This window comes from Microtus ochrogaster, unplaced genomic scaffold, assembly GCF_000317375.1.
Source record: "Microtus ochrogaster isolate Prairie Vole_2 unplaced genomic scaffold, MicOch1.0 UNK2, whole genome shotgun sequence".
Classification (NCBI taxonomy): Eukaryota; Metazoa; Chordata; class Mammalia; order Rodentia; family Cricetidae; genus Microtus; species Microtus ochrogaster.
Genome location: NW_004949100.1, coordinates 21,908,617 through 21,922,938, shown reverse-complemented (window position 1 = coordinate 21,922,938; position 14,322 = coordinate 21,908,617). Strand labels below are relative to the sequence as shown.

The 14,322-nt window shown below is 40.7% G+C and overlaps 1 protein-coding gene across 6 annotated transcripts in view; it reads left to right on the top strand.

Moving 5' to 3' along the window:
- Positions 1 to 14,322, top strand: part of Hecw1 (HECT, C2 and WW domain containing E3 ubiquitin protein ligase 1) — a 247,068-nt gene that overhangs the window by 215,977 nt on the left and 16,769 nt on the right. For all 6 annotated transcript variants that reach the window (XM_026788346.1, XM_026788344.1, XM_026788345.1 and 3 more), the window contains 7 exons: positions 482 to 587; positions 2,952 to 3,048; positions 9,452 to 9,535; positions 9,899 to 10,008; positions 11,193 to 11,313; positions 12,217 to 12,330; positions 13,371 to 13,523. In XM_026788346.1, coding sequence (XP_026644147.1) covers positions 482 to 587; positions 2,952 to 3,048; positions 9,452 to 9,535; positions 9,899 to 10,008; positions 11,193 to 11,313; positions 12,217 to 12,330; positions 13,371 to 13,523 — 785 coding nt within the window. The remainder of the gene's footprint in view (positions 1 to 481; positions 588 to 2,951; positions 3,049 to 9,451; positions 9,536 to 9,898; positions 10,009 to 11,192; positions 11,314 to 12,216; positions 12,331 to 13,370; positions 13,524 to 14,322) is intronic.

Genomic DNA, 14,322 nt, shown 5'->3' with positions numbered 1-14,322 from the left:
GGAAGATTCTAGCCTACGTCCATCCTGGGTCGGAGCTTCATCGCGTGTGCCTCAGAGAGCAGAGCTCTCACCTCTGCCCGCAAGAGTGGAACATCTTGTCTCTCTGAAGCGTCTGCCCCTGAGAGGAGAGCTGTCGAGTCTGACCTCACTTCCTCTTCCTCCCAGCGTCTGCTCCTCCCACCTATGTTCTAACCTATCAGGTCAAGCAGCTTCTTTATTTAATCAACCAATGACCTTCCTCCATCACAGTGCATTGATGACATTTGACACAATCACTTTTACAGAGCATAAAACAACATTCCACTTACTCAATTTTTAATACTTGCTTGGCTTTCATCACTTTAAGGATTGTAACTTTATTTTCTGAATCTAGGTAATGCCAAGATATTTTAAATATTTATGCAGGCAAAAGAAAATGGTTTTAAAGAAAAATCCATAATTGATGACAGATTTTCAATCTCTCACTTTTATTTTAAATTAGGCCTCAGAAGTCTCTAGAAACAGAGGAGCATCATTGCTGGCCAGGCCAGGACACAGCCTAATAGCTGCCATTCGAAGTCAGCATCAACATGAGTCCTTGCCACTGGGTATGTATCCTAAGTCACTGCACCTCTAGCAACCCAATTGCTATCCCTGCCGTGAGCCTTTTTAATAGTCCTGCATTTTCTTTCTCTTTTTTTTTTCTTTTGAATCAGATTCTCACTGTGTATATTTAGCTATCCTGGCACTTACTGTGTAGACTAGGCTATCCTAAAACAAACAAGATTCGCCTGACTGTCCAGTGCACCAGCGTGCCTGGTCTCCCCTCTTTCATGACACTCCCCAGGTTTTTACTCTCTTCCTCCTCATCTCACTCAGTTCATTTTCTAGACCCTCACACCCTTCTTCTTTGTTTTATTCAATAGTCAATTAAATCCAGAAATACGGGGTTTAAATGAAACAATTGATTCATTTTCTTGTTGGTGTAAGCAAGGTTTTACTTTGCTTTGCTTTTTTTTTACTGTTGCTATACTAACGATTATATGTAGAAGATTATATATGCTAGGCAAATACCCTTCTATTAAGCCATATCTCCATATTTTAATAGCCTCATGAAGTTGCTGAGGCTGGACTTCCTCCATAGACCAGGCAGGCACTGAATCATCATGATCTTTCTGCCTTAGATGTCAGAGTAGAACTGCCACTTTACCCAGCTACATGTAGGTGTGGGTTTTTAATATAGCGATTTTAATTTATATTTAGAAAGTTTAAACATGTATACAACGTGCTTTGATCATGACCTACCCAGCACTCTCCCCTCCAACTCCTTTCAATCCCTCCTCCTGTTTAACCCACTCTGTCCAATTAGTGCTGCTCGTATACACATGGCCATCTGCTGGAGAATGCGCACCCTCAAAGGACACACCACTGAAAAACTCGACTCTCCCTCTCCTACCAGTCATCAACTCCTAATACTTGTAGGTGGCCACTTATTTGTTTCCCAGCCGCCTAGACTCCCAAAATAATCACACATAAACTATATTATTTAAATCACTGCTTGCCAATCACTTAAGCATATTTCTAGGTAGTTCTTATACCTTTGATTAACCCATTTCTATTACTTTATATATTACCATGAGGTTCGTGGCCTACCGGCAAGGTTCCAGCTGACAGCTTGTGTCTTTCCCCTCTGGTGGCAACATGGCATCTCACTGACTCTGCCTTCTTTCTCCCAGCATTCAGTTTAGTCCTCCCCACACCACCTAGCTCTACTCTGCCCTATCACAGGCCAAGCCGGGTTATTTATTCATTAACCAATAAAAGCAACACATATACAGAAGGACTTCCCATACCAATAACACTTCAGTTTGTGACAGGACCTCATGAGCCCCTCCCCGTACATGCTGGGATATTGACTGGCATGTAGCAACTGCAGCTGCTATGAGTTCCTAAGTCCAACAGCCCTGTCGTATCCAGGAGACGTTGTTTTGTCTTCTCTTCCCCAACCTCCTTACTCTTAGAATCTTTCTGCCCCATTTTCTGTGATGTATTATGATCCTTGAGTGGAGGGGTGTGTTACAAATGTCCCATTTAGGGCTGAGTGTTATATAGTTGCCTAGCCTCTGCATTCTGACCAGCTGTGAGTCTCTGCACTAAGCACCATCCATAGCCAAAAAGAAGCTTCTCTGAAGCGGAGTGGGAACTGCACTCCTCTGTGAGTAAAAAGATAAATAATAAAAGGGCAATGTGATACTATGCCCACCTATCAACATACTAATGGTTCTTCCCAGGCCTGTGACCTCCCCAGCCATGTTCTTCATCAGTTTTAGAAGATCAGACCAGAGTTCCCTCCTGTAGAACATGTCCTAAATCCATTTTACAATGTGGTTGACACCCTCTGTTATATTCATGCCACTACTGCACCAGTGGGAATTCTTGGTTGACAGCTGCATAAGATCGTTGCTCTGTGCACTCTTTATGCCTCCCTTTCCATGTATGTATGAGGAAAGCTAGCATAGTCATCAACTTTTTTAAGCAAAATGAGGTGAGAAAGTCTGAATAATGTATATTTTCATCTCTGTGGCTGGAAAATCCACACACAGCCATGGTAGCAATTGAGAACACTCAGAAAAGGATTTTGTTGAACTCACAAAGGATCTTCTGTCATATTAACTTTGGAAAAGAACCACGAAGGCTAGAATAAATACAGACGTCTTCACAGGAGAACTGTTCTTATCTTCATCCTCCCTCCAAACGTGGATGAAGTAACACCCTGCACACTCCTGGGACTTCCAGATCACTGCTCAGACTGATCTCTTTCCACTTATCTTTTAAGATAATAATGCTTTTTGTCCCATTTTTATGCAAGAGCTTATTTCCTTAAGAGAAATTCAAATGTCACGTTATTCCCGAGGGTGGGCATTTTATTGTCACCTAGCTCAACCATTGTTCTGCTTTTTTCTCTGTTTCAGCATATAATGACAAGATTGTGGCATTTCTTCGCCAGCCAAACATTTTTGAAATGCTACAAGAACGTCAGCCAAGCTTGGCAAGAAACCACACACTCAGGTAGGGTTCATTTCCCATCCCTAGAACACTTGGTCCTTCCAGTCTTTTTCCAGGTTGAAATGCAACACTGTGGAGACAGACCCGCTGAGGCGCATGGCACCTTCCATGGCTGCATAGAAGGTTTAAGCTGAGTGCTCTTCCAGCTGATGAGGGAGAGGGACTTGATCGGGGGAGGGGGAGGGAAATGGGAGGCGGGGAGGAGGCAGGAATCCTTGATAAATAAATAAATTAAAAAAAAGAATCATTTTAGGAAATAGACATTACCTAAATTGCAAAAAAAAAAAAAAAAAAAAAAAAAAAAAAAAAAAAAAGAAGGTTTAAGCTGAGACCTGAAAAGGAAGGGTCCAGGGTTCTGGAAAATTTCTCAGAGAAGGTAGCCCTATCCCATTACATAGTGTTAAAATTATTTCTACTAATTCAGAGGAAAACAGAAAGGGAACAACATAGTTTTCATGAAAGATTAGTTATGTAAAGCACTATCTAAATTATTTTTGTTTTGAAATATAATTGCTTAATGATAAAAAACAACTAGGTGACAACCTTCAAAAATAAACAAACACAAAGTATTATATGTATGCTAACTACTTAAATCCTAGTATATATGTCATTTTTAAAATTTTTATTTTTGAGATTATAATTATATCATTTCCCTCTTTCCTTTCCTCCCTCCAGACCCTCTACTATACCCTTCTTGCTCTTGTTCAGATCTATGGCCTTATTTTTTTATTATTTGCTGTTACATACATCATATGTATATACATGTATATTTATAAATACATAAACACAGCCTGTTCAGCCTGTATGATGTTACTTGTATGTATCTTCAGGATTGACAATTTAGTATCGTATAACTAATTTCTGTGTCCTCCCCTAGGGAATACCTATTGCTCCTGTTCTCAACATTCCTTAGTTGCCCGTAGCTCTTCGTCTAGGGTTGGGGCATTGGTGTCATCCTGGTTCAGTTCATATTTAGGCACTTATGTTGGTGAGACCTCATGAGTGTGGCTTCTAACATTCCTAGGAGACAAGACTACATGTTCCTCTGGCTCCTACAATCTTTCCATCCATGCTTCCACAATGATCCCTGAGCCTTAGTTGCCAGGAGTTGTGTTGTAGATGTATCAGTTGGGACTGGGCTCTAAAACTCTGCATTTTGACTGGTCATGATTTTTTGTTTTTACCTGCTGCAAAGAGAAGTTGCTTTGATAAGAGATGAGGACTATGCTTATCTGTGGGTATAAAGGCAAATATTTATAATGCAATTAGGGATTATACTGGTTTAATAAGGTGGCAACTTTAGGTTCTCCTCCAAAATCTGGCTTGCTGAACCCTGAGCAGATGGCTGTGCTCCAGTCATATATGCATGGGATGACAATTGATTTAAAGAGAGGACAAGAACTTGAAAGAGAGCACGGGCTACATGGGAGGGTTTGAGACGAGACAGGGAAGGTGAAAATGATATAATTATTTTATAATCTCAAATAATAATCATAATAATTTTTAAATTTTGGATATGAGATCAAGCCAAGAGTATTGGTGCTCCAGTAGTAACTAGCCAACCTTTCTAATAATCAACCACAAATGTCAATGTACTTGCAGATAGCAACTAAATATGCATTTCAGGGTTTTTTTTTATTAAAATTGCAGTGTTCTCTCTCAGGAGCTCTATTATCTAGGTTTCAAAGGAATTAAAGCTGTTTATTCACACATTGTTGTTCTACAGTTGGCACTGTTAGCCTCACAAATTGGGGGTTATTTTAGGAAAAACCTTCTGTCTCACAGAGTAGAACAAAGAGTGAAGCATATGGCAACAACCTCTTCATAAACAATACAAGGTAGAAAGGTAAGTTAGATCACAGTCAGCATTAATAGTAAAAATAAATGAGCCAGGCATATTTTACAGTACACAGACTCTGTTTGTGAGCCAAGTTCATTCAAGATCAGATGATCTTCCTACAGCTTGCTGGTTTTCTCCTGCTGTTGCACAGATAGGGGAAATCCCACAGCATGGAAATCCCGCTCTAGGTCTGTGTTTTTCAAATCTGTTAAAATGTTAATGAATCACTTGAAGCTCTTGTCAGAAAGCAGATTTAGATTCGTGGCTTAACTTCCAATATTGGTTTTTACTTTAAAAAGTTGTGTGTTGTAGAAATAAAAATTGTAAATACATATTTATATGCCAGTTTTGGTGCATTATAGGTATTTTAGGTAGATAATTAATAGCATGATTCCTTATGACTTTTTCAGGCATCTCACTGTTATTTTACCATCTTCCTCCCCATTCCCTGATTAGAGCTGCTTCCTCTTTCCCATTTCCCCAATCAGATCATTTGTACCATTTTTCCCTCTCTCTGCTCATCCAAGCCCAGGAATAATCCCTTTTTACTTCCCTGGTTTCTGCAGTTACTACAGGATGTGTACTCACATCTAAAGATTAGGTACTCATAACCTCGAATGAGAGAGAACATGCGACATTTGTCTTTCAGGCACCGGGTTGCTTCACTCAGTGTGGTCTTTTCCAGTTCCAATCATTTACCTGAAATTTTCATGGTCTCATTTTCATTATTCATTCATCAGCTGAATGACATTGGGCTGTTTCCATTTTATAGCTACTGTGAATAAGCAAAAATGAACATGACTGAACAAGTACCTGAGGAGTAAGATGTCCAGCACTTTAGGCATATGCGAAGGCATGGTATAACTGGGTCAAAGGGTGGATTTATTTTTAGCTTTCTGAGCTTTCTCCACATGAGTTCCAGAGTGGCTGGACCAATCTACAATTCACAAACAGTGGATAGGAGTGCCCTTTCCCCCATGGCTTCTGTATCGTTTACTGTCAGGTGTCTTCTTGATCTATGCCATTCTGACTGGGGCAAAATGAAATCTCAAAGTTGTTTTGATTTTCATTTCCCTAATTGCTAGGATAGTGAACATTTTCAGAGTTATTTCTTGACCTTTACCTTTATCCTATATCCTTTATCTTTATTTTATATCCTATACCCATTTACTTTATCTTTACCCTATTTCCTTTATGTTCTTTATCCTTTATCTTATAATCCTTTATCCTATATCATCATCCTATGGGTCTGTAGGCTGAAGATCGATGCCCATGTTACAGAAGAACTTTGGGTGACTGTTGAAGCAGCAAGATGTCTCTGTTAATTATAGGGTTTTGGAAGTTGCTTACAATGCACTTCCTGTTTACTTAGATGATACTATGTTGGCATACAAAAGAGTTCCACAATAGCCCAGAATAGAGCATAACAAAGGTTTATTTATCTGGGGATAAACTCACAGAAAGAGTAGTGATCTGCAGTTCTCTGCCTGTGCTGGGAACTGGAACCGAATCCAGCAGCCAAGAGTTCTGCGCACACTTTTTGTCTGCATTTATAGTATATTAGATCATGCCCCCAAGGGGGCCGTTATCTTAAAGGCTGTTGGCTGAAGGAGTTCCCACAACAATATTGTATCCTTCTGGGGTCTTTGATGGAGTTGAAGATAGACAGTTATAGCCATAGTTTTCCTTAGTTATGATAAAAAGATAGATTATGAAACTTTAGACTCACAAAGAAATATTTTAACTACAATTCTTGCTTGATACCTGTTTTGTTATATGTAATTTTACTATGTTAAAGTTAAAAACCTTCCTTTTTATTTAGACAGAAAAGGAGAGATGATATGGGATTCCCCTCTGTATGCTATGAATATGTTTTATTACCGTTGTTTAATAAAAAAAAAAAAGTTACTTTGGCCTATGGCAGGGCAGAATATACTTAGGCAGGAAAACTAAACTGAATATAGAGAGAAAGATGGCAGAATCAGAAAACACCATGTAGCTTCTGAAGGAGAAAGATGCCAGAACCTTACTGATAAGTCATAGCCTAGTGGCAATACACAGATTAATAAATAAAAATGAGTTAATTTAAGATGTAAGAGCTACCTAGGGATAGGCCTAAGCTGTTGGCCAAACAGTGTTGTAATTAATATAGTTTTGTGTGATTGTTTGGGTCTGGGTGGCCAGGAAAGGAACAAGCAGTCTCTGTTTATACTTATCCTTTTTCTTTATCCCATGTCCTTTAGCCTTTATCCTATATCTTTTTTCTTTTGAAAAATTCTTTGTTCATGTCCCAGGCCCGTTTTTAAACGGGTCATTTGATTTTTTTTTTGCCTGTTTTAGTACTGTATATATTGTAGTATTGATCTTCTGTGAGATATATAGCAGTCAAAGCTACTCTCCAACTCTGTGGGCTTCCTCTTTACCACATTGATTGTCCCAGCACGATTTCCCTCTTGTTGAGCAGGTCCCAAGTCCAATTATACATCTCCTACTTACCAGCAAGGTATGAGTGACCTATGACCTTAGGATTATCATGCCATGCTGGTCCTTTTAGTTCAAAGGCATCATAACTAGGTAGAACTGTTAGTTGCCTTCCTCCTTCGGAAGCTTTGGTGGTGATTTCTGGTACCATGAAAGCTATTGCTCAGGAAGGAAGCTTTCAGGTCAGATCTGTCTCAGGGCCCTGGGGTTCACATTTCAGAAGAACATGTGGTGCCTCTAGCAAATGGGCTTACCTTCCACCTCTGCAGAACAACCAAGGGCAGTAGCACTTACCTGTGTTTTGGGGAATCTCTTGACAATCCTGACCAGTGACTCTAAAGAGGGCTTCTATGCCTGGTTTGAGAAGGTGGTTGTTAAATGGTCTTTGGCTCTCAGAGAGCATTGCAGCCTAGATGAGAAAATTTCCATTTAAATTATATATGAATATTTATGCACTGACTTACTTATATCTATTAAATGTGATTTTAAGGAAATAGTTAAGAAATGGGCTTCTTTCACTCCCTGAAAAGTTTATAGACCAGCCTGTTTTATTTTCCAAGTCCCAGTTAGAGAAGCCACTGTGAACACCCCTAGGTTCTGCTTATAGCAATTACTGCACTGATACTTTACCTTTACTGAGGTTGGATGTTGGGAGCAGTGAGACCCAGATCCTGAATGTCTTGTAAACAACTTGTTTTCCCCTGATCTGAGTGCGTACAGCTGCTCTGAGCACGAGACCTTCAGGAGGTCCTGATGGCAGGAGAGTGGTTTCTGGTGGGTTTGGTTGGGGCGTGGCTATCTCTATATAATCTGCCCCTGAACACAATAAAGGGGGCATTCTTGGGCTTTGGTATCAGTGTTAAAAGGTCTGCGTGTTGGTCTGTCTCTGCGTGTGTATTCTCAACCTCCAGCCCCTTTCCCGAAGCTCGCGAACTGGGGTCTAGCACTTAGAGCGCAGACTGAGGCCGCAGTGCATGGCAGTTGGATCCCAAGGCATTTCCTCTGTTCAGCAACATCTTGTGCATTTTAGTCGAAACCCCTTACCTTAAGGAATCTCCATTCTACAATACTAGTTAAAGAAAAAAGTCTTCAATTTGAGAGGGAGTGGAGATGCATAGGAGCCATTGGAGGGGGAAGAGAGAGTGGTGGAAATGATATAAGTACAGTACTCATAAATTAAATTCTCAAAAAAATAAAGACGTGAAATTGGAAGCTTAAGTAAATGTATATATATATATATGGAGTCACTGTCAGAAAGAAAACAATGGCAGTATTCCCTACTGGGGTAAACTAAATGAAGGGTATATACGGTCTCTTTGATTTCTATTTTAATTACACATGTACCTTGTTTTATATCAAAATAAAATTTTAAATTAAAAGTTAAATATTTAAAAATAAAATCAATTCTTAATTTTTTGTCAAACTTAACTGCAACAGGCAAACTTTAACTCATTCAGAGCACACATATATAGAACGAGCAGTGGTGTTGGTGGGATTATCAGGGAAGCAAATTGAAAGTCGATTTGAGCAAAATAAATACTTCCTACCTATAGACTTACTTGAAATCATTTTCCAGATTAGAGCCGGAGATCAGAATGGGTAAGCTGTAACTAAAGAAGGATAGATTGAGATCTATGTTTTCACTAAATCTGGATGCCCTGGTAGTTCTAAAGGCTCGGTTCCCTCTGTTCTCAGCATGGCATTAGACACTTTCTGTTAGGCACAAGATTTCTCCTGAGACAGCTTCCCCTTGTCCTCCTGTGGCTCCCAATGTGCCTTAAGCCAAGAGCTGTCCTTTCACACCCTCTCCGGCCTTACTCCGTTCTTGTCTATCTCAACCAGACTCTGACTTTACTTGGCCTCCTCAACCTCTGACTCTTGTGTGAATCTCAGAAAAGCCACCCCTTATAAAGCTTCCCGAGAATTCAGATGACTTCGAGCACTATGAAATGCACCAGAATTCACTGGGGAAAGTTGTTAGTCATTCTGCAAAAAGGGATAGAAAATAAATCTGAAATTATTTATGTATTCCTTGGCTTTTCAGTTGCTATGTAATTCTCATTTTCTTTTCAAATTTGATTCTAGGGAGAAAATCCATTCTATTCGGACAGAGGGTAACCATGGGCTGGAGAGACTGTCCTGTGATGCAGATCTGGTCATTTTGCTGAGGTAAGGGGTTGGACCTGAGACCTTGGAAAGCTACCATAGAGGATGGGTGGGGAGGTTGGAAAAGCGTTTGGCACCCTAAAATGGATGAGAACCGAACACTTTCCACTTGTTCTAGATCTTAGAAGTAGAGCTTCTGTCCATGACTGACAGTCTTGGCACTCCGTGTTGCGCATCCTTGTCTCTGGATGCACAACCAGACAGAGCACTGAGGCTGTAAAGTCCTTGATGGAGACTTTATGATGAGGCTAATAAAGATTCAAGAACTGGAGAGTTTGCAAGTGGGAATTCTAACTGCTCTTCTACAATCTGCGCATACTTTCTCATGGGACAGACAACTAACTTTCCTCTTTTTAACCTTCGTAGTCTCTTTGAAGAAGAGATCATGTCCTATGTCCCCCTGCAATCTGCCTTCCACCCTGGGTATAGCTTCTCTCCCCGCTGTTCACCCTGCTCCTCACCTCAGAACTCCCCAGGTAACTTGAAATTCCGGCCTGGTGTCATCTAAGTGCTCGTGTGTGTTTTCACCAACTGAAAGGGAATTCAAGGTAGCTGTGTGTGTGTGTGTGTGTGTGTGTGTGTGTGTGTGTGCATGTGTGTGTGTCTCTGTGTGTGTGTTCTCTTCTGTGTTTCTGCATGTGTTCTCTCTTCATCCCGTTCAGTTTTCTCATCAACAATACATTCTAAATTAGGTGTTGACAAACTGCTGGCTGTTTTTATGATTTCCCCAAGCTACAATGGGACTTGTTCATGTTTCTAGATGATTGAGAAAGGAAATGAGATAGAGCTGAATTAGTTAGCCCAAGCTAGCCTAAAGCTTATGACTATCTTGTTCCAGCTCCAGGATACTGAGATTGCAGGGGTGTTCCATCATGGCCAAGTGAAGCATAAAATCAAACCTTATTATTTCTAAGTAATGATTCTAGGAATCTTCCCACGCTTGTTCATGTGAGAACGAGCACGGGTGGGCAGGGGTGGGGCAGAGTGTACGTGTGGTGTGTCCAGACCAAGGCCGCAACGACGTTCTGGGATGCACAGGAGAGAACAGCAGGATGCACCGAGGATTCAATTGGTTTTGAATTAACTTTTGGTAGTTGTGTATTCAGAAAACTTCTCCACAGCTTCCATATTCAGTTACACAGTTTATTAAATGTTGATCTAATATGAACCCCTAAGTGCTTGAGTCCTTGTGTCTCCGCATGTTTCTTTTCTTCCAGCATCGGTGTCAATGTAGAGGCATGGAAAATGCACATGCTGAGGGCCTCTTGCCTCATGCCGAGGGCCTCTTGCCTTATGTTGCCTCTAGCCTTCTTACCGCAGCTTACAAGAAAACTTGTAGTTAGGTCATTTTATGTTAATACTCTCAAATTACCCAAATACTAAGCAAGTCAAGGCCATTTCCATGGAGATGCCTTTAATAGAAACACGACTTAAATAATTTCAGAGGAAGATAAAAACATTCCCATCAGAATCCATTTTTTATTTTCCTATTTTACTTCAGTTTAATATAGAAGTAACTGAGAGTGGCGGCAATGAAAGCAACTCTGAGATGCCCGCAAAGGCTAGGATCCTGCTTCCGGGGGCACTTACCCTTCTCTCACTCTGCACATTTGTTCTTGAACGGGAAAGACGACCATGGACTGTCTGCTTCTCTCTACAGGTTTACAGAGAGCCAGCGCAAGAGCCCCTTCACCATATCGAAGGGATTTTGAAGCTAAGCTACGCAATTTCTACCGAAAACTGGAAGCCAAAGGATTTGGTCAGGGCCCCGGTAAAATTAAGTGAGTATCTAGTATTTGGTCCTAAATTAAGGGAATAGCCTTTCTTATCTATTCACTTTTTGCATCATTGAATATTATATATGGTAACGCTTAATGGCCTGAAAGAGAGAAATAGGAAAATCAGAATGTTGGAAGAGAAAAAGAAAAAGTGTTCAGGTATTTGGGAGAAAGAAAAAAGACAGGAAAGGGGAGGAAAAATAAAAAAGAGCTATAAATTTAAGACAAACAGGTACATGACATCAACAACAGAAAACAAAGACCCTTAAACTGAGATAAAATGCTCTATTTCTATTCATGTAAGAGTAACTGAACCAAGCAGTGTGCCTTTAATCCCAGCACTCGGGGGGGGGGGGGGCAGAGGCAGATGGATCTTTGTTAGTTTAAGGCTAGCCTGTTGTACAGAGCATGTTCCAGGACAGCCAGGACTATTATATAAAGAAACCTTGTCTTGGAAAACCAATAATAATAATAATCGAGGGAAATTTTAATTCATTTCTCAGATTTGTAGATGCTTAGCAACTTTGCAAGGAAGTCCAAGTAGAATAGGTGTTACCTGAACCCTGGGTTTGTTATTTTTAGCGGAAAATCTGAGCTCAAACTTAAAATCCTAATTGAAGGCAACTCCTAACCTAAGAGACAGGATACCAACTGACAGAGAAACATTTTTAAATGCAGTTGAGAATGTCCAAAGATAAGCATCCGTATGTTCATATATTCTTTGTGTGCCAGTAATTTGAGTGTGTCGAACCCAGTACCAGACTAATAGAACCTCTCCCTTGTTCACTCCTCTCTCATTAGAGAAGCCAATGAGTGAAGCCATACTAATGAGCACCCACGGCTCACATACAACAGCGCTCAGCACCCACTTCAATGCTTCCGTTCACCAATACCTTTCATTCTCAGGCTCATTATCCGCCGAGACCACTTGCTGGAGGGGACCTTCAACCAGGTGATGGCATACTCCCGGAAGGAGCTGCAGAGAAACAAGCTTTACATCACCTTTGTTGGAGAGGAGGGGTGAGGCACCGAGAGCTTCATACAGAGAGATCAGTGTGGGGAAATCAAATCCCAGGAGTGAGGGGTAATTTCTGTCAGGAAAGAATAGAGTAGCTGTAAACATTGGTCTAAAGTATCAGAGCGTATCTTATCAGTAAGCTTTTCTCTTCCCGGGCATTGTCAAGCCTTGCTCTTTAAAGAAAAAAAAGAAAGAAAAGAAAAAGGAAAGAGGGTTATTGCCATGTCCCAGAGTCTGAGATCCCATGGCCAAAGTATAGCACAAATTAAAATCCTGAAACGCTGGACATTTGCTTTGTAGGTGGAGTAAAATCCTGAGGGGAGGGGGAACCTCTTCCTTCTAAAATGGATATATCAAATCATATACCAAAGATCTGTGTGCTTTTTTGTGACTTTATGAATCACTGAAGTGTGTAATGTAGCTACCTAAAAGGCAAGTGAAGATGCACTTATAAGGTTGTATGCATACAGACATACAAACATACACAGCACACAAACAGACACACACACACACATGCACACATGGAAACATATACTTTTGCAGGAAATTTTTCCTATGCTCCACAGTAAGGCCTTGTTTGTAATGGGCCAGCAGTGTGTTTTGTCCTATAGATATTTGATGACCGAAAGAGCGAAGTTTGAAGACAACTACCACAAGAGTTTATTCATAGACATATGTTTAAAAATATCCCAAACCATGGCCAGGCAGTGGCAGCCCACACTTCTAATCCCAGCATGTGGAAGGCAGTGGCAGGTGAATCACTGTGAGTTCAAGGCCAGCCTGGTCTAAGAGAAAGTTTCAGAACAGCCAGGACTACATAAAGAAACCTTGTCTCGAGAAACAAACAAACAAACAACAACAACAACAAAACAATTACTACACCTTCATTTTCTACTATAAATTGACGCCTCCTCTTGGAGTTCGCTATAAAGAAGAGAGACTGCTCTCTGCTTCTCGGGCCCCATACCTGAAAGACCTTGCTAGGATCTGGATAAGAAACTGTCACAAAGGTGAACTTCCTGGACCTGTGTTTCCTTTGCAGCCTGGACTACAGTGGCCCTTCTCGAGAGTTCTTCTTCCTTTTGTCTCAGGAGCTCTTCAACCCTTACTATGGACTCTTTGAGTATTCTGCAAATGACACTTACACGGTGCAGATCAGCCCCATGTCGGCGTTTGTAGAAAACTATCTCGAATGGTAAGCTCCCTAATCTTGACTCTCTTGTGGTTAAAAATTGCTCTCTTTCTTAGTCAAAAGTTAGCGGCATTTCTCTCCAGTAACTGATATGGAGCAGTTAGCCAGGAAAGGTTGGATCATGAGAATAAATAACAGCTATAGAGAACATAAGATAAAGTACCAAAGGCATTGATGTTATAACAACTGTCAATTGGTATAAAATAGCCTAATTGTCTACTTTAAATACTCCTATAAGGCATAGATTTCAAAGATTAAGAATGTCAATGAAATCACAGATGTGTCGCTGAATGCTTCCCAGAGCTATTCATGGTTTTAAAAGGCTCTTACCTTGAGCCAGTATGCCTTCAGCACTGGATTTGTACCTTATGGTAAATAAAGTCCGCTGAAGACGTGTCCTCTGTAGTCTGTATGCTGGATGGTCTCTGTCAGTCTCCTAAGTATTACCTGGGTGGCCAGTGTGCTAGCCAGTGAATGTTAGGAATGTTGGAAGTCATCATGTTAGCAATGATGAAGGGGAGGGGAGAGGCAGGGAGATGTGTCTGTGTATGTCAAGTAGTTGGCTGAAATTCTAGAGTTGGTTTAATTCTACCAGTGAACTTCATGGAACATACACAGCTCTAGAGTTTGATCTAACTGCTGACCTCAGGTTCCAGGCTATCAAACTCCAGAGTTATTCCCAGTTAATGAACTCTGTTCTCAGGCACTGGGGACAGATCTTCCTTCTCTGTACACTTCAGGGACTGAGGACAGATCTTTCTTTCTCTGTAACTTCAGACACTGGGGACAGATCTTTCTCTGT